The 23421-nt window shown below is 45.6% G+C and overlaps 2 protein-coding genes across 5 annotated transcripts; both read right to left on the reverse strand.

The window, feature by feature from the left end:
* Positions 1-57: 57 nt before the first annotated feature.
* Positions 58-14552, reverse strand: senp7b (SUMO specific peptidase 7b). 2 transcript variants are annotated; one of them, XM_018661978.2, is made up of 22 exons: positions 14299-14552; positions 10886-11000; positions 10057-10139; positions 9814-9975; positions 9561-9658; positions 9143-9312; positions 8512-8836; positions 8310-8419; positions 7248-7397; positions 6393-6426; positions 5881-6087; positions 4798-5036; positions 4638-4714; positions 4256-4372; positions 4047-4169; positions 3518-3610; positions 2633-2709; positions 1785-1843; positions 1533-1576; positions 1391-1459; positions 1149-1299; positions 58-416 (listed from the first exon to the last, which is right to left on the reverse strand). In XM_018661978.2, exons 2-22 carry the CDS (start codon positions 10997-10999, stop codon positions 276-278), a joined length of 2643 nt encoding a protein of 880 aa, XP_018517494.1. In that variant the 5' UTR covers position 11000; positions 14299-14552; the 3' UTR covers positions 58-275. The 2 variants fall into 2 exon arrangements, with proteins under 2 accessions (XP_018517494.1, XP_050921777.1); XM_051065820.1 differs by lacking the exon at positions 58-416 and adding an exon at positions 437-890.
* Positions 14553-14591: 39 nt separating this feature from the next.
* On the reverse strand, positions 14592-23421 carry LOC108873676 (NLR family CARD domain-containing protein 3). 3 transcript variants are annotated; one of them, XM_051065757.1, is made up of 12 exons: positions 23363-23415; positions 22729-22894; positions 21956-22042; positions 21670-21843; positions 21467-21580; positions 20950-21028; positions 20559-20787; positions 18587-20390; positions 18299-18472; positions 16528-16701; positions 16263-16309; positions 14592-16114 (listed from the first exon to the last, which is right to left on the reverse strand). In XM_051065757.1, the coding sequence occupies exons 3-12, from the start codon at positions 22039-22041 to the stop codon at positions 15507-15509; spliced, it is 3489 nt and encodes a 1162-aa protein (XP_050921714.1). In that variant the 5' UTR covers position 22042; positions 22729-22894; positions 23363-23415; the 3' UTR covers positions 14592-15506. The 3 variants fall into 3 exon arrangements, with proteins under 3 accessions (XP_050921714.1, XP_018517493.2, XP_050921716.1); XM_018661977.2 differs by lacking the exon at positions 22729-22894 and having other exon boundaries at positions 23363-23421; XM_051065759.1 differs by lacking the exons at positions 22729-22894; positions 23363-23415 and adding an exon at positions 22523-22629.

Genomic DNA, 23421 nt, shown 5'->3' on the forward strand with positions numbered 1-23421 from the left:
AAGAGCAGCTTCAAAATAAAAGCCCCGCTCCTCTGAAAAAACACTGACGGCTCCAAATCAAAATAAATAAAGTTTATTTCAGCAGCTGAACGATGAGTAGAAACATATTTACAATGCAAACCAAACTAAATCATTTCAGATCTTCAGTAAGAAAGTTTCTAACATCAACGTGTAAAAGAGGAAAATTCCTGTGAACAGTTTAGAAAAATAGAAGTTATTTATTGCACAGGTGAATTAACGGCTCGGTGCCACAGTCTGTTTTGGTCTCAGTGGTTTCAGTTCTGGTCTTCGTTGACCCGCTGACTCTGGTGCATCCTCATGATCAGACGTCGAATCTCCTCGCGCTTCTGTCGCACCCGTTGCCGCGGAAACCAGTTGGTCAAACACAACGGGAAGTCGAAGTGCACGACGGGATTCTGCAGAGCCAATCAGAGGTGAGTGGGAGGGGGCAGGAGGCAGGAGGCAGGAGGGAGGGGGGAGGGAGGGGTCCAGATTTTTTAATATCAGTTTGAGAAAATGCTGAGTCGCTCAGCTGCTCCACTTTTCTCCCATGAAACCAAAAGCTGCTTTCAGGTTTCTCTCTTTCTGAGTTCACGTGTTCACGTTTACTTTGAATGTTTTTGGATAAATCAGGGAGAACTCTCTCTTCTTCTCTCTGAAGGAGGAAAGGTGAGTTTCTCTCGGTCTTTGCTGATGTTAGAGGAACAGATTTGGGTTGTGGATTGTTGGGACCCGACAGGACATTTAAAGACTGTGACGGACATTAATCTGTTTTCAGTCATGGATGCTGAGAATAATTCATGTTGCATGTTGTGACTGTGGTGACGACGCTCTGTCAGCTGCTTATCACAGAGTTTCACTGTGTTTTAATCTCAGGAGCAGTTTGTTTACTGAGGAGCAACGAAAGACTATTTTCACCACCAGTGGATTAAAATCAGCTGCTCTGACTTCAAACATGCAAAGAAAACATCTTCATCATCTGAGCAACGCTCCAGAATCTGTTTCACTGTCGCATCTAATCTTATGAAGCTACAAGCAGCAGACGTCTGAGATTTCTGCCTTAACACTTTGAGCACATCAGATCATTTTCTATTGACTGACCTGTGAAACTGTGACATTAGCAAACAAACACTCAGGTGTGTGTTTACCTGCAGGAAGCTCTCGACGTACTGCAGCAGGTACAGTCCACAGTCGCTGCTGTTGTCCTGCTGAGGAACTCTGCAGTTGGAGCTCCTCATGTTGTCGGACGTGAAGAGTCGAGGCGTCCGTCTCCGGACCTCCCACTCCACCTGCAGGTAGCTTCAAACACCAGGAGGAACGGTTCCATTAGTTCATGTGGTGACGGGAGGGGAATTTAAAAACGTCTCTGTGGTCACAGAGGAGGACTCACTCTCTGAGCAGCCTGCACACGTTCTCATGGTACGACAGCTTCAGAGAGTCCATGACCAGGATGCACGGCCTGGAGAGAACAAAGCTCACGTCAAGATAAAAGCTTACAGGTGTATGGAGCAGATTCTTCCCTGAAGACTCACCTCTTCATCACCGTGTCCCTCTGCCAGCCCTGCTGAGTGCACTCCTGCAAAAACCACACACACCTGATGTTCAACAAGGTCTGACACCCACACTCTGATTTATCCACTGTGGGAAAGGTTTTACAAAAACAACAAGACAAAGGAACCTGTCTGTTCGCTCTCCAGTTAAACGTCAGGAGGAAACGCAGACGATGAAACCTAAAGAAAAGCTCAGGAGTGTGTTTCAGTGTTGTGGTGTTGTGTTATATTCACCGGTGGTTGTTGTGTTCTCAGGCTGAAGTTTGTGTTTCCTGTCGTCTGCTCTGATCCACCTGAAACACAAACAGCTGAGTTTCAGCTCCAGCACAGCTCACAGCCGGACCTCGGTCTAAACTCTGAAATCTCTCTGTTTATCTTTGAGCTTCAAACTTCTGTCTTCAAATAAAAAACATCTCAATTCAGTCGATGACAAAAAGTCTGTGATCGGCTGCTTCTTCTCCTCAGCAGCTGTCGCTGAGGATCATGGGTAATGTAGTATTTAGAGCCAAAAAAAAACACTTTCCAAGAATTTAGAACTTTTTTTTACTGTAAAATAAATAATAATCTAAAATTTCCTGTGGCTGCTTCAAAATAAAAGCCTCGCTGCTTCAGATGCAGAGAAAAAGAAAGAGTAGACTTCACACAGGAACAAAAAGCTGAGGAGGATTATAAATGATCAAGCTTCTCTAAAGACACAGTGACGGAAAAAGTCAAAACTCAAACCAGAGATGTTGAAATAAAACCAGTTTTTCCCTCTTTTGAATTTTTAATAAGTTCAATTATAGACAATAAAAGTATAAAGTGATGAATGAAGTCGACTCTGGGACCAAATGTTGGAGCTTAGTGTTCAGAGGAGAAGATATTTACGTCTGGAACATTTAATCCTTTAATGTTTGGTGTGAAAAACTCCAACATGGAGATTTAATCAGCGCTGGGGGAACACTCTGCCCCAGATACCCCAGATACCCCAGATACCCCAGATACCCCAGATACCCCTCCACTGTCTCCCTGCAGCAGACGATTACAGACGCTGCCACAAACTCTGGACTCTCCTGAACCAGGACAGAAAACTAACTGCTCACCTGTTCTCCTCTCAAAGTCCTCGTACTGAGACTCCTCCAGACCCGGGAAACAGACCACCACCAGGTACCAGTGAGCTCTGAAAGATCAGGACAGAAACATCATTTTAATCTCAAACTGAACTGAATGTCTGTATGGAACAGAACTGTGCTGCAAACGGAAACAAAATTCAACAAAAACAGATTAAAACTCATGAAAATGTCACAAAAAGATGGAAGCTTTACTGTGTGGTGTTATAAACACTGCAGCTGAAAAACCTGAGCAAAAACTTCACAAAGTGCACACACGTGGTGGAAGACTGATGAAAACAGCATAAAAATAAACAAAAATTCTATAAAATGTTCGTTCTTGTCTCAAAAAATGAGACAAAAAGACAAAACTGGGAGAAAAGTAGAAAAACTGGAACAAATTGGGACAAAAACTGATGAAAATGGTGTAAAAATGTCAGAAATATTAAACTCAAATGGCACAAAGTTGTTAATTCAGATGACTGAGTCCCTCGGAGACGTGATGAGCTGATGAAGGTTTGTGGATCTGAGCTCTTGTGATTTTGGTGAAATGAGAGTTGAACTCAGCAGAGAGGCAGAGTCTGGTAAAGCCATTGAGATTCATCAGAGCTGATCCGGCAGAGGTGACCTGAGCCGGTCAGTCTGTTGCCCTGTTGGCAGGTGGAGACGCTGATGAAGTGGCTGAAGGGAAGTGGAATCACAGAGGGTTTATTTAAACGTCCCAACAGAGGTCAAAACTCCAAACTGGCGTCTTTAAATCTGGGACAAAGAGCTGAGCTCGGCTCCGGCGACTCCAGAATCTGAGGCTGGAAACCACCTCCACCTCCAACAAAGTGCTGACCATAAAAACACACACTTTACTACATCACAGTCTCTTACTCTTGATTGACAGGCACGAACAGGAAGTCTTTGGTGAAAATGTCGACGTGGCGAGTCCAGGTCTTCACCCTCTGATGCCTCATGTGACGGTCGCTGCAGGAAGATCAGGACGAAGAGTTAACGAGTCTCTGATCAGTAAAGCTTCAGTTACTCTCAGTGTCAGAGGAACAGCTCTATATATCACCATACCAGACTCCATTGACAAAAACAGGGATTTAACCAGGAGCTGCTGGAATACCACTGCCTCCATCTGTTAGTGTGTCTGTGTTACTGTGTGGTACTTTTACTTCAGTAAAGTATCTGATTACTTCTTCCACCACTGAAAGTCACACAGTAACACAGACACACTAACAGATGGAGGCAGTGGTATTCCAGCAGCTCCTGTTAAATCCCTGTTTCTGTCAAGATGTTTCTGTTAAACTTAAATTGATATCTGATCAATAATTTAAACTAATAAAGTTCATATTTTTATTTGGATCAATCAGCTGGACTCCTGACAGTCCTCCATGTTGGATGTAGTTTTTCTTACGGGACAGAGGGGGCGTCGTCCTCTCCGGCCGCTCTCCGTCTGCTCAGCTGTTTGTAGAAGAAGCTGCTGAAGACGTGACTCCGCTCGGCCACAGCTCCTCCCACTCCCTCCAGGAGGAGATACCTGAGAGAGGAGCACATGAGTCTGAGCGCCCCCAGTGGTGACTGACAGGAACTACACTGAACTCATTACACCTGTGTTCCACTGACTTGAGGTAGAAATCGATGATGACGTCGTTGAGGAACTCGCCGTCGCTCAGACACGCCAGGTCCTCCTTCGTCACGGAGATCCGGCCTTTACACGGTGCCGCGGGGTACTGGATCAACCTGAAGACCAGATTCAGGGTTAAAGCACTAAACTCAACTGGTTTAACCTGGTTCACCTGGTTCACCTGGTTCACCTGGTTTCACCTGGTTTCACCTGGTTTCAACTGGTTTCACCTGGTTCACCTGGTTTCACCTGGTTTCACCTGGTTTCACCTGGTTTACCTGGTTTACCTGGTTTCACCTGGTTTCACCTGGTTCACCTGGTTCACCTGGTTTCACCTGGTTCACCTGGTTTCACCTGGTTCACCTGGTTCACCTGGTTTACCTGGCAGGAAGCTGCTGCAGACCAGAGGAGTTCAGGCCGGACTTCTTCCTCTGACTGTTTCTGACTTCACTGGGTTTCTGAAGAAGAGAGAGGAGAGGTTTTAACTAGGAGAAGGAGGAGAGGAGGAGGAGGAGAGGAGGAGAGGAGGCAGGAGTCTTACTGCAGAGTGTCCCAGCAGCTGGAGGAGGTGCTGGTCCAGAGGAGGAGGACAGCTGTGGAGGAGCAGCAGCCCGTCGGTCCAGTCCAGAGGGGAGGTCAGCCCAGAGGAGGAGGAGGAGGAGGAGGAGGAGGAGCGGCCCTTCTTGTACTCGTCCATGTCCAGGATGGAGGCCAGCAGAGCGGCCTGGAGCTCCTGCAGCTGCTCCTTCAACACCAGCAGGAGGAAGGAGCAGGGCGGACCTGAGGAGACAACGTTCACATTTGAATCTCGGCCCAGTTTAGACCAGGTTCTGGTGCCGTGTGGTTCCCAGTAAACAACAGAAACATGGCGGGTGTCCTCCCCCTCCTCCCCCTCCTCCCCCTCCTGTTTCCACCCACAGGAGTTCTGGCAGTGATCGGTGTTTTCCCAGCACGGATGATTTCAGAGCCGTAATCAATACGTGCAGCCGGACACGGAGTCCGCCCTCTAACTGCCCCGTGATTGGCCGGGCGGCTCGGGAGCAGCCGTCTGATTGGCTGCCTGGTTCCTGCCCAGCGCTGGAGGGAGGCAGAAGCTGTCAAAAGTTAATTTTCCGTGAAGCTTCACAGCTCCAGTCAAGCTTTCATTCAGAAAATCCTGGTTTTTGGACTGGAGGGTACACGCTGCAGCAGAGATCATCGGTGTGGGAAGATGAGTCACTACGCGATGAAAACACAGCAGAGACTCCACCTGTACAATAACATGTTCTGTGTCGTCTGTAGGTTCAGCTCACAGCCACAGGTAACTGCTGTTTCAGAGCTGCACACGCTTCTTATTTCACCTGTTTTTTAAATGGAGTTCTGTCTCATCTTCTCTGTGCTGTGTGAGGAAACAGCGTCAGAGTGAGACCTCCCTCCATTTCACTTCAAGAACAGACTGTGTGTGTGGAAAGAGTGTGATGATGGAAACTACACAGAGTTTCTCTGACTGTGCCAACACATTACTTATCTGTTTATTCATCAGCAGAACACAGCAACTTGTTTTCGAGTGTTGAGGCTGGAAACTGTGAGAGAAACACTGACGTGTGTTTGCAGCAGCGACGTGTTCACAGGTGTGTGTGTTCACCTGAGGAGGCGGAGCTCCGGCCGGCCGACAGCTCTCTGTGCAGCAGGTTGGCCTGAGCGTCCGTCACCCACAGGAAGAGCAGCGACGGCGCCGGGCCTTCCCGACCGGCGAGCAGAGCCCCGCCCTGAGCCACGCCTCCGTCCCAAACGCCGTAACCACGAAGCTGCGACGCCACCACGGTCACATCCAGCTCCTCTGCTCCTGATACTGACACACAGGAGGAGAAACTTTAACTCTGTCGTCAGGGAAACAAAACCACGATAAAGTCAAAATATGTTTCAGTAAAATGTCGTAATGTTTGAAGAGAAACGTCCAAATATTCCAGCAGTGACGTTAAAACTGTTCAGGGAGAAAAAGTTCAGTGATTTACAGAATTTACAGGAATCATTATAATAAAGTACAAAAAACTACAGAGGAAAGAATCTGAAGACGTAAATTTATATTTATCATATTTAATAATATATTAACAGTTACAGTCAGAGTATTTGTGATATTTAGAGAAGGTGTTTTACCTTTCAGAGGAACAGTGATGCCGTTTTCAGTGATCTGGACAGAAAGAGAGAAGATAAATCTCTGAATGAGTTTTCACAGATTTACAAACAGCGCATTTATTTTTATTTGCACATGAAGCTCAGGAAGAAAAACCAGTGACACAGCAGCTGCTGTGGATCTGAAACAAAAGACGCTGTGTTCACAGACTCAGAGTCGCTCTCTGGTCTTTTCTGTTCTGACTTGTTCATTAAACTCAAACCATCAGACTCAGGACTGACGACTCAGCTCCAGCTGTGGAAAGAAACAGACGACAAACCATCAGACAAAAACTAATAAAGACAGAAGTCTCTCGTCCTCCAATCGCTCATTAACGTCTGATTCTTTAAACGCTTCACGGCCTCAGTGGAGGAGTTTCTCTGCTGCACTTCTGTTCATATTTCTACTTTTATTTTGAAGGAGTGCAGGTATGAACACACACACACACACACACACACACACAATAAAACAAACAAAACCAACTGGTGAGAGGAGAGGACGCTGGAAAACACATGTGAATTATTAAACCTACAGAACAAGCAGAGTGCAGTTATGGGCCAATCAAATTAGTGAGAGAGAGAGAGTGTGTGTGTGTGTGTGTGTGTGTGTGTGTGTGTGTGTGTGTGTGTGTGTGTGTGTGTGTGTGTGTGTGTGTGAGAGATCTGGAGCAGGATGTGGAAAAAGAAAAAGAGAAACACGGTGAAAGTGTTGGAGATGGGGAACGCTGAAATGTCCAACAGCAGCCGCCTGGCAGTGAACGCACCGCTGGCAGTGTTTGTACAGGAGCATAGGTGTGTCTGAGTTCAGGTGAGTTCAGGTGAGTTCAGGTCTGTACCCACCAGCACGTCTCCGTCGGCGTCGGCGTGCGTCAGGCCGGCGTGGAGCGAGGTGAACTCCAGCTGCAGGAACGAAGGCGGCGGCGGCGTCCGTGGCTGGTCCAGACCTGGTTCAGCTCTGGAGGAACAGACCTGGTTCCTGGTCTGGAGACCCTGTCAGATAAAACCCAGGTACACAATCAACACAGCACAGACCCACATCACGTCTCCTCAGACCCAGATCTGGGTCAGTGTTTCAGTTACTGGTTTTTATGAAGCTGCTCAGCTGGTCTCAGGACCGGCGTCAGTAAACAGGTCCAGGTCCAGGTCTGGATCTGGTTACAGTCCCAGCGGGGGTCTGACGGCTGTTTACAGGCCTGAAGAGCCACAAACAAACTACATGACTCACCTCAACCTCAGACATGCAACAGAGACCAGAGACCAAAACTGGGTCAGTGCCCCAGACCTGGACCTTACGAGAACTGGAAACAGACCAGACCACAGACCAGGTCAGACCAGACCAGACCACAGACCAGGTCAGACCAGACCAGACCACAGAGACGTACTGTTGGTATATATATGCTGACTTTTGTCACTGCAGAGTTTGGGTTCAGAGTTCACATGAGTCCAGCAGCTGCAGGTTTTGAGGTCAGTCCTGTATCTGAACAGCTGCAGGTGGACTCAGTAAATGAAATCCTGCTGTCATTCAACGTGACTCACGTAGAAACCAGCAGCAGCCGGTCCGGCTGATCTGGACTCTGCGGTTTGGAGGTCTTCCTCACCGTGTCCTTCATCGTCTGAGGGTTCGGCTTTGACTGGAGCTGCTCTTCTTCTTCTGTGGTGGTTTAACGGGCAGCGAGCGGAGAATCGGCTCGTCCTCACCCAGGTTTTTATTTTGGAACATTTTCTGGAAACTTGGTTGAAATGTTGAGCGGAAACTTGGAGCGTGTGAGCGAGTCACAGAACGATCCACTAATCCACAGAAACCAGAGGAAAGTGGAAACAGTTCAGATCATGTTTGGGTCCTGACCCCTCAGAGGAAACTCACTGTTGTCTGGTCTGGTTTGTCTCAGGTGTGTCTCTTACCTGTTTCTGTCCTGAGTTTCCTGGACGGGGTTCCTCCGCCCGCCTGCTGCTGAGGGACGTCCTCTTCGCTCCGTCTCCTTCCTCCTCCTCCTCCTCGCTCGACAGCACAACTGAAGATGGAGAGACGATCACAGACAAACCACATCAGAGGAAATACAACCTGGTCTCTGGGTTCAGGTCTCAGGGTTCTGGTCGTACTCACTGGGCTCTGCTGGACTCTGTCTGGGTCTCTTCGGTCGAGGCTGCAGGGTTCGGGTCTTCCTCTCTCTGAACTCCCTCCACCTCCGTCTCTCCTGCTCCCTCACGTCCTCGTTCAGGTGGCTGCTGGCGGCGATCCACGCCGTCCTGTCCAGACTCCGCCTCCTGCCCGGCGTCGTCCCCGGTGACATCACCGCGGAGACGGAGGAGGAGGAGGAGGAAGGTCTGCGGCCGAGGGTTCTGGACGGAGAGACGAAGTCGTCGTCTGACGTCTGATCTGAACCTGAGAGACATGAGTTCTTCTTCTCAGGAGATTTATCTGCGTCGCTCTGAAACAGACGGAGACAGTGACAGACCTCCAGTTCAAATAAACACACCTCCACCTGTCTGCTGCACTCTGATGTTTACACTCATTTCTTGTACTAAACTACAACCACCTCCTCGTGGTTGTTGACCTCTGACCCCACGTCCTCTGAGGTGTCTTAGAGAAATCACATTCAAGAGAACACTCAGGTCTTCATCTCAATAATCAATAATCAGTTGTTCTGTTCCTGCTGCTGTCTGATTGGCAGAGAGAGCTGTCAATCATCTTTCCCTCCACACTGAACATTTAAAAAACGGCCTTCGACCTCTACCTTCCCCTCAGCGGCGTCCCGTCTCGTCGTGTCTCCGCCGGGCTCGACTCTCCTCCACGTCCTCGCTCCGAGCGTCGGAGGACTCCGACTCCCAGCATGCACCTCACCTCGCAGCTTCGCCAGAGAGTCCACCGACTCCACAGAGATGCTCCGAGTCCCTGAGGACGAACCTGGAGATGAAAACACCAACAGAGTCTTTACTGTTCAGTTCTGATGATCAACTGTAACAATAAAGCTTCTTCAAAAGCCACAGGACGACCACCTTAAAGAACTGAGACATCAGACAGATCAGTGTTACCACCTTAAAGAACTGAGACATCAGACAGATCAGTGTTACCACCTTAAAGAACTGAGACATCAGACAGATCAGTAATTCCGCCTTAAAGAACTGAAACATAAGATATCAAACTGTTCTCACCTGAGGATTCATCACTTTTCTTCTTCTGTGGTGGAGACAGGCACTCGGAGGTCACCTCAGGCCGCAGCAGCCGGTCTGACGCTCTCTTAGGACGCCACCTGGTGGATGAAACATGGAACAGCAGAGGTCAGAGTTAGTTCTTGTTAAACAGAGACGAGGTGACTCTGACCTGAGAAACTGGTTTAAATCAGTTCAGATTAAAACGTCTTTGTTTATCCTAAAGTTCAGACACGATGAACTCCTCCTAACGAACCCGTTTGAGGCCGAGGACGACTCCGCCCTCTCTCCTGCCTGTGATTGGCTCCTCCAGCTTCCTGGTGATCTGTGATTGGCTGCTGAAGCTCCGCCTCTGTCCGGGCTGTTGAGTCCCAGCAGCGTTTTCACCACGTCCCTGAACAGCGGTTTACACGTCGCGCTGCTCGGACACAGAAAGAAACACATCAGCTGTGTTTGAGGTGCGATGAACTCTGCAGCCTGTAGGGGGCGTTTTACCAACCTCTGTCTGTGTGTAGGGGAGCCGAGGGAGTTCCCAGCATGCACCCTGTCAGCACCTCTTCTGCTGGACTGATCTCCATAACCCTGATCAGACGAAACAAGACAGACCAGAGTGAAAACATCTTTTTAACAAAACACATTTACTCTGACAGAAACCACTGATACTTAATGTCTATCAGAATACCACCTTAAAAGAACCAGCAGATTAGATATTCCACCTTAAACAGATTAGCAGACAAGCACTTTAAAGATCCAGCTCCTGTCACACAAAACATTTAGATGAAATAAGTTTAAGGATCATGGCAGATCAGATCTGTTGGTTTTTGGTCATCATCATACCACCTTAAAAGATCCATGAGACCCCGCTATTCATCTTAAAATGGCAGAGTGGGTTGTCTAGACCACCTTAAAAGAGCTAGAAGATCACTTATACCACACTTAATCTAGCGTATTCATACCACCTTAAATTAATTACCAAATGCTGCAAATGATATCTAAAAGGAAAACAAAGAATACCACCTTAACACGGTCAGCAGATCATGTATACCAATTACTGTCTCTACAGAGCAGATACAACACATTCAACAGATAAATAAATCAGTAATACCACCTTAAATGAACGAAATAAATCACACTGACCACCTTTACAGACAATAACAAATCTGTTCTCTAAAGAGAGAATGACTGATCAGTAATACCACCTTAAAAGAGCAGGTTAAATGAATCCCTTGTGATACCACCTGAACTCTAACATCAATAATACCACCTTAAAGGACCCAAGACATCAGACAGACCCCCTTGTAGAGATGTTGACAGGTGAGAAATACTACCTTAACTTGTGAAGCGGGGCTCTGGAGGCGGGACAGCGGGGACTGCAGGTGCAGGGGGGCGGAGTCAGACCCTGCAGGCTGTTTCTTCTTCGGTATTTTAAAGGGAGACGCCATCCTGAAACACAGGAAACACACTCAGACCAAACCTCCTAGAAAAAAAACACAAAACTACAGACACCGTCCCATCTGTCTGCTGTATGGAGACCATGCATTAAAAGGAGGTCACCATACAGAACTCCACTGAAAAAAGCAGGTTTTTAAGTGCTGTGCTCCTGGGACTCAGAAAACACGGATAAACAACCTCCATTATAGAAAATAACAAATTCACATTGTTGTAGTTTTACATTACTCCATCATTAGAGACAGGTCTTTCACAGGAAGAATATGAAACTAATGAAGAGATCACATGCAGCTGCGGCTCATTTCCCCTCAGTTCAACCACTGAATTAAAGCTGCGAGCAGCGTTGAACGGGCCCTCGCACCCGGCGCCCGTCGGGGGAGCGGCGACCGCGGGACCCCGGCAACCGCGGGGTCAACGCAGGTCGCAGGGCACACGCTGGCGTAACAGTTCACACTTCCGAGATGTAAAAATTTAAAATAAAAGCTTTTATGCTAATTATTTTCTGTGATAATATTTTTCAGAGCTCATCATCTGTGACAGCTCATGGCTCTCCTGACTGTAACCTCTCTGTGGCAGCTTCTCACAGACTCAATCAACTCCTCTTCCCCTCCCCCCTCAAACACAAACACAAACACACACACACACACAGATACCCCCTCCCAAAAGGAGATAAAACTCAGTTTTAACTTGAGTTTACAAGCTTTGAGCTTTGAGCAAAAGCATTTTTTTGCAAGTTCTGTTATTGGGTGCATATATAAATCATTTATGCTTAAACAAGGGTTATAATGAAGTTATTTGAACAGTGAATATCTCATCTGCCTAAAGTCAGGGCGAAGCCACTAACCAGCTGTAGGGATGGGTATCATTAGGATTTTATCTTTATCCATACAGACTCCTATCAGTCCAGCTCAGACTGTTACTGGTTTAAGAGAGTGAAGTTTATAGCAATTTGCCAAATTTGGAGATTAGTGACAAACTAACCAGTTAGACTACATACAGACAAGCTTTCATTTTAGCTGTTAGTAACAGTTTGCCATGAGCTTAACCAGCGTGCTGTGCTTCGTGTTAAACATGTCATGAGACTGTGGACAACGCTGAAAATATTACTTTACTAACTACTGGCCGAACAGGCGCTTTTACAAAGAAAAGGTAAAGGCCAGCAGCTTTTACTTTTCAATGCACTTGTCGTCAACTTGAGTGGCTTATATTCAGCTGGTTCACCTCGACGCCGGTGGACCTAGTGCACTTTTCCTGTCGCCGTACACTGAGTAACACGAAAAAAATCAGCTGACCCCGTGTGAAATTTCCTAACTGATCAAAACCAAACTGTAAAGACAGCATCAATCCACGCTCAGCTTTGGTCAAGGGGAGACATATGGTAAGATTACATGAATTCATGTAATCTTCTTTGAGGCTACAATTTCAGACTTAACTAAGTCATTCACTAGTGTCTTGGCAGCGTTTATGGGTTCTTTAGACAGGTCTCTCACTGGTTTTCTTTCCAGGGTCATTGAAATCTTTGGCTTCCTACCTCTGCCAGGCTTGTTCTGCACAGTGTGGCTCTCCTTGAATTTCTCGGTGACGTTTCTCATTTGAGTTCTTGACGCTTGGAAATACTGTTATAACTTTGTATATCCTTCTCCTGCTTCCTGAGCATCGACAATTCTTCAAGTCTACAGTGATTTCCTTAGTTTTTGGCATGATGCTTTCTCAAGTGACAGCTCAAATCTTAACTGAAGTTTTTATACCGCGTGTAAAGCAGCTCTTGGCTCTCCTGACTGTAACCTCTCTGTGGCAGCTTCTCACAGACTCAATGAACTCCTCTTCCCCTCCCCCCTCAAACACAAACACAAACACACACACACACACACACACACACACACAGAGACCCCCTTCCAAAAACCCATCAAAGAGTAATACAATGGCTCCATCTATAGGATAAAGTAGAGAGTCGCAACAGGAAGTTACCCCAAAATCTGAGGTTTCAAACAGGAAGTTGGGTTTCTGAACTTTGACGGGCCAGAACCGGCACACGCTTCGACCAAAACTCACAATTTTCGGAGCCAGTCTTCCAAAAAATCCTCAAGGAGGGGCTGACAACATTTGAAGTGAATCTGGTCACCCGTCTAGAAACTGGACATCACACTATAAAATATGTCATTTCCTGCTATAAATAGGTGGCGCTACAACAATTGTATGAATATTGACATATGGATGTGTGCAGATAGGTACCATTAACAATCCTGTAAAGTTTGATGCAGTTTGGACAAAGTATGGCCGAAATATAGCAAATATAAAGCAACTTCCTGTTTCGTTGCGAGTAATCGAACTTTGAGGGGCCATAACTTCCACGCCCTTCAATGAAAAGTCCGAAACTTTTGCAATTTAACTTCGTCTATGTCTTAAGAACAAATTATCAAATTTTGAAGTCAATCGGATAATGCGTCTAGGACTAGTTCGCGTTCAAGCGACCCCTGGAAATGGCCAAAAACACACAATTTTTTCACCTTCCGGTCAAAATAAAAATACTTTCTGTTGGGTTTAGAATATGGCTCCAAGAGACTTTTTGGTGCGTCATGGGATGTTACATATGTGTGCAGATTTTCAGATTTTTAGGCGCAACGGGCTTGAGGGGCTGTTCCGTTTAAAAATGTAGGTGGCGCTACCGAGGCCATTTTGCCACACCCATGCTCAAGACCCCTAAATTCTTAAATTTTTCGCCGTGCCTGACGCGTCTGCAAATTTTCAGGAGTTTTGACGCATGTTAAGGCCTTCAAAAAGGCGATCAAAGAGGCGGAAAAAGAAGAAAAAAAATAATAATAATAATAATAATAATAAACCGAACGAAAACAAGAGGGTCCTTGCAACTCGTTGCATGGCCCCGTTGGGCCCACGCAACTCGTTGCTCGGGCCCTAAATATGGAGCTCCGTGAGCAGACAGGGAGCGTCAGCCGTCTATAAAATAACGTGTTTCTGCTGTTTACATTCCTGTTCGTGGTTTATTCGTAAGCCGAATCCGTCAGCAAACCTTCTGAATTCCTGCAAAGTCTTTATTCTAATCATAACATGTGTGTACGAATCCATCTAAGCGACAAAACTTGAAATAGCGATATTTCTCTACGGAGATCCTGTAGGAAGTACAGTTTTAACAGAATGTCCTCTGTTAAACTGTAGCCTCAGGCAAAGCAAACAGAGTTATTATACAATTTAGTTCAGCTCTCATATAAAACGATGTAATGACCGTGTCGTTAATATAAAGTTAAAGCAGCTCTCAGGCTTTGAATTCACCAACCTTATGTCTGGCGGAGCTAAGCTGCTAGCTAGCTAGCGGTGAGCTAAGTTAGCTGCTGCCTGACTTCTTCTTCTTCTTGTTAAACGCCCGTAAACACCCCGTGCGGCTCATGTGGCGGGAAGCACGTGCTGTCCGCTTGGTAAAAAGTAAAAATACAAATATTTAAAACCACATTTCTGTCGTTTCTGTCCGCTGCCGGTCCGAGCTGAAGCTTCTCTCTGAGACTCTGCAGCGAAACGACAACAACCGCTACGTAAGAGAGCGTCGCTGACGTGATTACGTCATTGAAAAACTGTTTTTGAATGTAGCTTTATTTAAAAACTCCAATTTACAATAGACAAACAGAAAGAAATGAGCAGATAAACAAGGTCACATGATACATAAACGAGTATTTATACACTAAACTCACAGATACTTATTAGTATTAGTATTTAATTTTCTGTTTCTTTATCCTTCTGCTCCTGGAAACTTCAAAGGGAAATATTGAACTTTGTCCTTCACCACAGTGATTTTCTTTAAAATATAACAACTTTATTAAGATTTGTCAACACAAACACTGACTATATTAGAGGATTTACACAGAGATAATTTCACACATTAATATGTTCTATATTCTGAAGACTTTAAGAGCAAAATGACTAAATGAATAAACAATAATGCAAAAATAAAAAGTCTTTTACCAGAAAAAGTCTATAAATTCTTGTAAATCTGTGTATTAGTATAAAATAGTTCATGTAAATATTAATCTCTAAAACAGTTTAATAGAAATATGAGAGATTTCTTCTGTGAACACTGAGCTGCAGCTGTTTCACTGTGTTTGACAGAACAGGAAGATAAAACTCAGTAAAAGCATTTTCACTAGATTCAGTTTTTCAAGGTTTTATACAGAAAATCTGAATTTTACCACAAAGAAACAAATAACTATAGATCTGATTATAGTGTCAAGTGGTTCTATATTACAAAAGGTGAGTTTTTTTTATTATTGCTTATAAATAATATACTTTCAAAATATGAAGCAAATGTTATACTTTGACTTTCTGCATCAGCATAAATTGTGTTTGCAAGACTCTGCACAGACTTACACAGAGTCATTCTATAATAATCATAGCTTCCATAAGGGACAAAACTGTGAGTGACAGAGACAGATATGAACAGACTGAACTATCTGTTCAACAGAGAGAGAGTTTCTCTGACAGGAGGAGACTCTGCTACACTGAACACAGAGACAATGAGGAAACAGAAGAGAACCTAGGCCAAAAACCAAACCCAAACCCAGGATACAGAGATTCAGTGAATGTGGTGTTGAAGGTGTGGAGGTGGATCAGAGAGTCAGAGGAGACTCTGTAGAAGGACAGAGAGCCAGCAGGACAGTCCACATACACTGCTACTCTGTTAGAGACAGAGGAGGAGGAGGAGGAGGAGGAGGAAGAGGAGGAGGAGGAAGAGGAAGAGGAGGAGGAGGAGGAGGAGGAGGAGGACATGGATGTTCCTCTGCTACTGTGCCAGAAGTAGTAACCACCACCAGAGCAGTACAGGGTCCAGGACTGATCGTTCCTCCCAAACACACAGTCACTGTCTCCTTTCCTTCTGATTCCTCTGTAACTCACTGATATATAAACCCTTCCTCTCCACTCGACCTCCCAGTAACAGCGACCAGTCAGACCAGTTGTACACAGCAGCTGAGGACACTGGTCAAATCTGTCTGGATGATCAGGATATGACTGATCCTCATCCACAAGTGTCACCTTCCTGTTGTTGTCAGACAGTTCGATCTTTGTGTTCACTGTGTTTGTGTCGATTGTGAGTTGACAGGAATCTGATGGAGAGAACAAGACACAATACAGCTGCAGTTATTGATGGATGATCTGATCATTGATTGACAGTTTGATGATGACTCATGACATCAGTGATGTGACAGTTTGAAGCTGCTTTGTTTTCAGGAATCACATTAAAAACACACTTACACTTCCTCAGACCTGGTCTCAACCATCGGACTCCACCAGGCTCCACTCTGAAAGGAGGAGGGGGGTCAGACCAGCACATTCTCTTTCAGCATGCTAACATGGACATTACATGGCTCTCATACACAGACTGTTGGATTATTCTCTTGTTGTTGTTGAAGTCAAAGCTCTTGTGTAGAGATCTGTCATCAGCTGTGACAGAGAAAATGTTTCCAGCTCTTCCTCCTCTATCAGACATTGTCTGTGGCTGCAGCAGGCCTCTCCATACCTGAGAGTGTCCAGTCTCCAGTCTGGATCCTCCAGTCCAGCAGACAGCAGCTTCACTCCTGAGTCTCCTGGATGATTGTAGCTCAGGTCCAGCTCTCTCAGATGGGAGGGGTTGGATCTCAGAGCTGAGACCAGAGAAGCACAGCCTTCCTCTGTGATCAGACAGCCTGACAGACTGAAAACACACAACACACAGGAACCCTCTGTCAACACTTGCTGCTCTGTTTGTTTGTTGTTTCACTTTGGTTCAGCTTCAATGTGTTTGAGTCAAAACTATGATCTATGAAATCTATGAAAATTATTCAGTGCTAATAATTCTATAATCCATGCTCCTGATGGCCAGTCCCACACCTTGCATGGTAACTTGTTGCCATTGCTGTGGGTGACTGAGCCATCGTTATTGTGTACATTTGCCATGGTTAGATGGCTGTGTCCATCTTTGTTGTGTATAGACTGACTCTCCTCGGTAACTCTAAACTGCTGTCTGATTTTAGCATTAGCACAGATATCTGTACTTTCCACTGCAGAGCACCTTGTCATTCAGAGGCTGATTCACTAAAATCCTGTTCGCTGTCTGGGTTTATCTTGAGAGGAAAAGCTAAAACATGGGATAACATAGTGATGTTTCATTACTGGGCATTGGGAAGATTTAGATCGTTGACTGTCTTAGGTCAAAGATCAATGATTTGGGGAAGAACACCTTAGAACAGTCTTTTTTCAATTTTAATCACTGTACACCTCATAAAAATTCAGACAAGACATCCTCAATAAGAAAAAGAGAATCTTCTCAGGCTCAGAGGCTGAAAAAAGGAGGTGAACAGAGAGGTGAAGAGCTACCAAAGCATTCATCACTGACACCATCCATAAGAACCTGGAATTGAACATGAACAAGACCAAAGATATCACAAAGATGGCTGTGACCTTTTCTAACAAACAGAGATCTAGCTGAGGCAGTCATCACCACCATCCATGGGGAGCCTGTAGGACTGGTAGAGGAGTACAAGTATTTGGGAACAATCTTTGATAAACAGCTGAAATTCAACTCCAACACATGAGATTCTCAGGAAATGCCAGCAGTATCTCCTGAAAAGGCTCAATTCTTTTGCCTTCAGCAAGGACACCCTCAAAACATTCTACTACTCCTTTGTAGAGAGCATCATTACATTTTCCTTTACATGTTGCTTTCACTATATCAGTCTTCACAACAGAAGCTGCAGAGTGCTGTCAACATCTGTTTGAAAATTAGTCGACTCCCTGTCCAAGCCCTCTCCACCCTGTGTAAGCAGCAGGTAATAAGGAAAGCTGGCAAAATTCCACCAGACCAGTACCACGCCCTGTGGCCTCCAGAGGGCGTCCAGAGGGGCTCTGGATCCCACTCTCTGTATCCCACAGCCTGGGCAGTGGGATACAGAGAGTGGGATCGCCTTTGTACCCAGGGATGTTCAGCTCCTCATCTACCAATCATCCCTGACCTGCTGTCCACCCTCTTGACTCTCTCCTTGACATACACTCACATACATGGTGCTGGACTGTTACACTTCTTTCTCTTCCTCCTCCTCAACTATTAACTATCATTCTCTCCAGATACACACAGAGACTCAGACATGGCTCTGTCCTTTAACCAGTGGGACAGCTGTGCTTGGCAGCTTGTCAGTTTTATAAGCTGTGAAACATCATTACAGAGGTTTTAAACTGTATGGGTCCCTCTGAAATCAGCATTGTCGGACTTCAACATCTATAGTCATTTAAAATTAACAGTAACTTGATCTGACCTGAGAGTCTCCAGTGAACAGTGTGGACTCTTCAGTCCAACAGACAGAGTCTTCAGTCCTGAATCCTTCAGGTCGTTGTTACTCAGGTCCAGATCTGTCAGACTAGAGGACTGGGAGCTGAGAACTGAGGACAGAGCTTCACAGCTTCTCTCTGAGAGGTTACAGCCACTCAGTCTGAAGAGATGATGATAAGGAATTAAAGAAGAAAGGAATTTATTTTCTCTCCTGTTGAAAAGACAGCAGTGTCTTTATATAACGATGAATGAATCCAACTATCTATATACTTACAGAGCTTTGTTAGAGGCTTTGACCACTGGCAGCAGCCTCAGAAGAGCCTCCTCTGAAGCAGAGTATTTCTTCAGGTCAAACACGTCCAGATCTTTCTCTGATGACAGTAAGATGAAGCCCAGAGCTGACCATTGAGCAGGAGACAGTTTGTCTGTGGAGAGACTTCCTGAACTCAGGGACTGTTGGATCTTCTCCACTAGAGAACGATCATTCAGTTCATTCAGACAGTGGAACAGGTTGATGCTTCTCTCTGCAGAGGGAGTCTCTTCAATCTTCTTCTTGATGTACTGGACTGTTTCCTGATTGGTCTCTGAACCACTTCCTGTCTGAGTCAGCAGACCTCGTAGGAGACTCTGATTGGTCTGCAGTGAAAGACCCAGGAGGAAGCGGAGGAACAGGTCCAGGTGTCCATTTGGACTCTGTAAGGCCTTGTCCACAGCTCTCTGGTAGAACTGTGTCTCTGCAGATTCATCTTTTCTTGTTTCAGACTTCTGGGAGGTTGGTTGTTCTTCTGACAGCAGATTGACTCCAGAGTTGATGAAGGTCAGATGGACATGAAGAGCAGCCAGAAACTCCTGAACACTCAGATGGACGAAGCAGAACACCTTGTCCTGGTACAGTCCTCTCTCCTCTATAAAGATCTGTGTGAACACTCCTGAGTACACTGAGGCTGCTCTGATATCGATGCCACACTCTGTCAGGTCTGATTCATAGAAGATCAGGTTTCCTTTCTGCAGCTGATCAAAAGCCAGTTTTCCCAGAGACTCAATCATCTTCCTGGTCTCTGGACTCCAGTGTGGATCTGACCCAGATCCTCCATCATACTTGATGTTCTTCAGTTTGGTCTGAACTACCAGGAAGTAGATGTACATCTCAGTCAGGGTCTTGGGCAGCTCTCCTCCCTCTCTGGTTTTCAACACATCCTCCAGAACTGTAGCAGTGATCCAGCAGAAGACTGGGATGTGGCACATGATGTGGAGGCTTCGTGAGGTCTTGATGTGGGAGATGATCCTGCTGGCCTGATCCTCATCTCTGAACCTCTTCCTGAAGTACTCCTCCTTCTGTGGGTCAGTGAACCCTCTGACCTCTGTCACCATGTCAACACACTCAGGAGGGATCTGATTGGCTGCTGCAGGTCGTGTGGTTATCCAGAGGCGAGCAGAGGGAAGCAGTTTCCCCCTGATGAGGTTTGTCAGCAGCACGTCCACTGAGGTGGACTCTGTAACATCAGTCAGGATCTCAGTGTTGTGGAAGTCCAGAGGAAGTCGACACTCATCCAGACCGTCAAAGATGAACACAACCTGGAACTCTTCAAACCTGCAGATTCCTGCTTCTTTGGTTTCAGTAAAGAAGTGATGAACAAGTTCCACCAAGCTCAACTTTTTCTCTTTCAGCACATTCAGCTCTCTGAAAGTGAATGGAAATGTGAAGTGTATGTCCTGGTTGGCTTTGTCTTCAGCCCAGTCCAGAGTGAACTTCTGTGTTAAGACTGTTTTCCCAATGCCAGCCACTCCCTTTGTCATCACTGTTCTGATTGGTTCATCTCTTCCAGGTGAGGCTTTAAAGATGTCTTCTTGTCTGATGGTTGTTTCTGGTCTGTCTGGTTTCCTGGATGTTGTTTCCATCTGTCTGACCTCATGTTCATCACTGACCTCTCCAGTCCCTCCCTCTGTGATGTAGAGCTCTGTGTAGATCTGATTCAGAAGGGTTGGGTTTCCTGGTTTAGAGATGCCCTCAAACAAACACTGGAACTTCTTCTTCAGGTTAGATTTAAGTTTAGGTTGACAAACTCCAATAGGAGATCCTAAATGAACAACCAAGAGAAGACCTAAATAAGTGATTTATAAACCATATATGACAGTGTTAATCTCTCTAACTAACACACATATGAACATATTTCCCTCCATGTGTTGAGACGTCAGTAAACGTCTCATTTCTCCATCATGTTAAATCTTTAGAGAAATCCTCTTACTGCTCTGCAGACAGTCAGCCAGCTCCTCCTGCTTCATTCTCCTCAGGAAGTTCAGTGTGATCTTCAGAAACTCCTCTCTGCTGCTCCTCCTCTGCTCTTCATCCTCACCGACCAACACCTCCTCATCCTCCCTCTGACTCTCTAAGCATTCTGGGTAATCTGGACTCAGAACCTTCTGCATCTTCTTCAGCTCCTTCTTCACAAAAGTGACGATGTTCTCCTCCAGCAGCTGGAACAGAAAACTATATGAATGACTCCATCAAACTAAAATCATGGAGCCAAACATCAGATCCATGTTGGACACACTGACAATCCACTGGTCTAAAAAGTGCAGCATGGAGATTATTGTCAACACAACAGATGTAAAAGTAGTTGTTGTCCATGTACAGACCATAAATATGGAGTCCAGGTGTGTTTGATGCTGCTGGGCAGACTGACCACTGGGAACCTCTGAGCTCTCCTGGTCCACTCTGTGGAGGAATCATGAAGAATTAGCTCACATTATGTCTGTCCACACAGAGACAGACACAAGCTAAAGGTCCATCAAGTCATATTTGGATGTGAAGAGTGAATCAGACGACTCCCTGTAGTGGTAAAGGTTTACTAGTCCTGCTGATCCCACTGAGAATCAACACAAACTGTTTCTGTCTCTTTTCATGTGAACGACTGAGGTGGACACTATGAATGTCTTCCAGGAGAGACTGTCTGAACATGGGAGGAGTTATCTCCATATTTAAACCACATCACGTCTCCCCCTCTCTATGACGGCCGGAGTTTTACCTCCACCTTCCAGTGTGGACGTTCACAACAGATAGAAACACTTTGATTTCAGACGTGGTCCAACAACACGTCGTACAAACTAGTTCTTTTCTAGAATAACCTGAGTCTCACTGTCAGTTACAGCTTACATCTGATCAGCTGATGGACGTCGACCTTTAAAGTCAATGAACGGGTCCTTCGACTCGTTGCTCTTTAAAGACAGACAGCTGGGTCCAGGAGAGTCTGGTCTCTGCTGCTGGATCCTGAAACAAAAACAGAACTGATGAATCTGCATGTTGGATAAAAACTAGTGAAAAATATGTTCAATATTTTAATAAACACAGCAACTAACTTTGTTTTTCTGTCAGTTTTTAATTCTGACCTTCCATCAACAGATTGTTTGAAATCTGAAAGAAGAGAAGGAGATGCTGATCGGTCTCTCTTCATGGACACACAGCTGGGTCCAGGTCCAGGTCCAGGTTCAGGTCCAGGTCCAGCAGAGTGTGGTGAGTGCTGCTGCTCTGGGCTTGAATACAACACACACAGAGCAGTGAGTGTGAATCATGATGGTGCAGTGATGTGAGTGCTGAGCTCTGACATGGAGAAGAGTCATGGACAGTTAGAGATCCTCATCTCACCTCTGAGCTTTGGTCTGGCTCTCATGTTCCCCACACAGAGTGGTTTTAGAGGGAGGGACTCCCTCCTCTCTGTCCTCATCACTCATGCTGAGAAAACACAAAACACTAATCATTCATCTGCTCATCAACTCCAATCATTTCTCCTGGAGAAATCTCAGCTGCTCCTCCACTGATCTTCTTCTTTCCTCTTTCATATCAGTGTCAGTTGAATGCAGTCAGACAGCAGTGAGGCAGAGGAAGCTGCCATCAGCTGCTCTACTTCTACTATCAGTCCACTAGATGGAGTCATGGAGCTGCAGTCAACAGCAGCTCAGCTCACACTCGATGCATGGACGACCATTTCATTGACTGACACACAGAAGGACTGAGATCCACTGAGTTTCTCTGACACTGTCTCTGTGTCCACAGCCTCCCTGTAGAAAACCACTGTGTGGATGATGATCTAAATATCTGCACATTCATTTCCTGTTGATCCAACAGCTGTTGCAGCTCTGACAGATCCTGCTGTTGAAAATAAGAATGAGTTTTAATGTGTCTGTAAACTCCTGATAAGTTCACCTGTCCTACCTGTTCAGACTGAGGTTTCCCTCCACAGTAACAGAGACAGTCTGAGCTGATGGAACCTGCAGAGTCTCAGGACTAAACGCTCTGTAACAGTTACAGCTCTGACTCAGTTACATACTAAAACAACTGGAGCGCCACATTTCTGTTTCTATGGTAACTCAGGTAACGACAGGTGTTCACCAGTAAAACAGTAAAAACAGTCACTTTACCTTCAGGTGGAGAAAACAAACTGCGTCACAGTGTTCAGTAAAAGTGAAACTAAACTTTAACCAGTGAACAAGGTCAGTCAGTTCATCAGCTGCTGTACTTCTTCTATCAGTCCACTAGATGGAGTCATGGAGCTTCTTCAGTATTTGGTCTCTGACCATCATAGACCTGTAATCCAGCAACAGACCACAGAGACTCAGAGACCCTGTCTTCAACAGAAACAGCTTTTCTGTTTGACTGTCAACAACCACAGAGACAGAACCAGCTTCTCTCTGGATTTCTGGATCTGTTTGATCACATGGATCAGGTACAGTTGGTCCTCAGTTCCTACTGAGCTGTCGTCCAAAACTAACACAAGGAAAACATTTCACCACATCACAATGAAGAGAAACAACATCACACACTGCAGCTTACACAAGGAGAAATCCTGCAACTACAACTGACTCTGACTCCACTGATACAGCTACACACACAACATGGAGGAGAGAGTTCATATCTTTACATTTACAGCTCTGACTCTGCTACAGTAACATTAAAACAACAGTAGAATAACATTAGAATAACACTTCAGTAACTGCAGGTAACTCAGGTAACGACAGGTGTTCACCAGTAAAACAGTAAAAACAGTCACTTTACCTTCAGACGGAGAAAACAAACTGCGTCACAGTGTTCAGAAAGTGAAACTAAACTTTAAC

Source organism: Lates calcarifer, linkage group LG7_2 (assembly GCF_001640805.2).
Source record: "Lates calcarifer isolate ASB-BC8 linkage group LG7_2, TLL_Latcal_v3, whole genome shotgun sequence".
Classification (NCBI taxonomy): domain Eukaryota; kingdom Metazoa; phylum Chordata; class Actinopteri; family Centropomidae; genus Lates; species Lates calcarifer.

Excerpts from the sequence above, each read along its gene's own strand:
- senp7b (XM_018661978.2), bottom strand. The coding sequence starts at position 10,999 with ATGGCGTCTCCCTTTAAAATACCGAAGAAGAAACAGCCTGCAGGGTCT. Across the intron at positions 4,170-4,255 it reads ATCATCGATTTCTACCTCAA|GTATCTCCTCCTGGAGGGAG; the intron begins GTCAGTGGAACA and ends CTCCTCTCTCAG. Across the intron at positions 417-1,148 it reads ACGTCGAGAGCTTCCTGCAG|AATCCCGTCGTGCACTTCGA; the intron begins GTAAACACACAC and ends TTGGCTCTGCAG.
- LOC108873676 (XM_018661977.2), bottom strand. The coding sequence starts at position 22,041 with ATGAGTGATGAGGACAGAGAGGAGGGAGTCCCTCCCTCTAAAACCACT. Across the intron at positions 21,581-21,669 it reads AAAACTGACAGAAAAACAAA|GATCCAGCAGCAGAGACCAG; the intron begins GTTAGTTGCTGT and ends TTTTTGTTTCAG. Across the intron at positions 16,115-16,262 it reads GAGACCAGGTCTGAGGAAGT|ATTCCTGTCAACTCACAATC; the intron begins GTAAGTGTGTTT and ends TCTCTCCATCAG.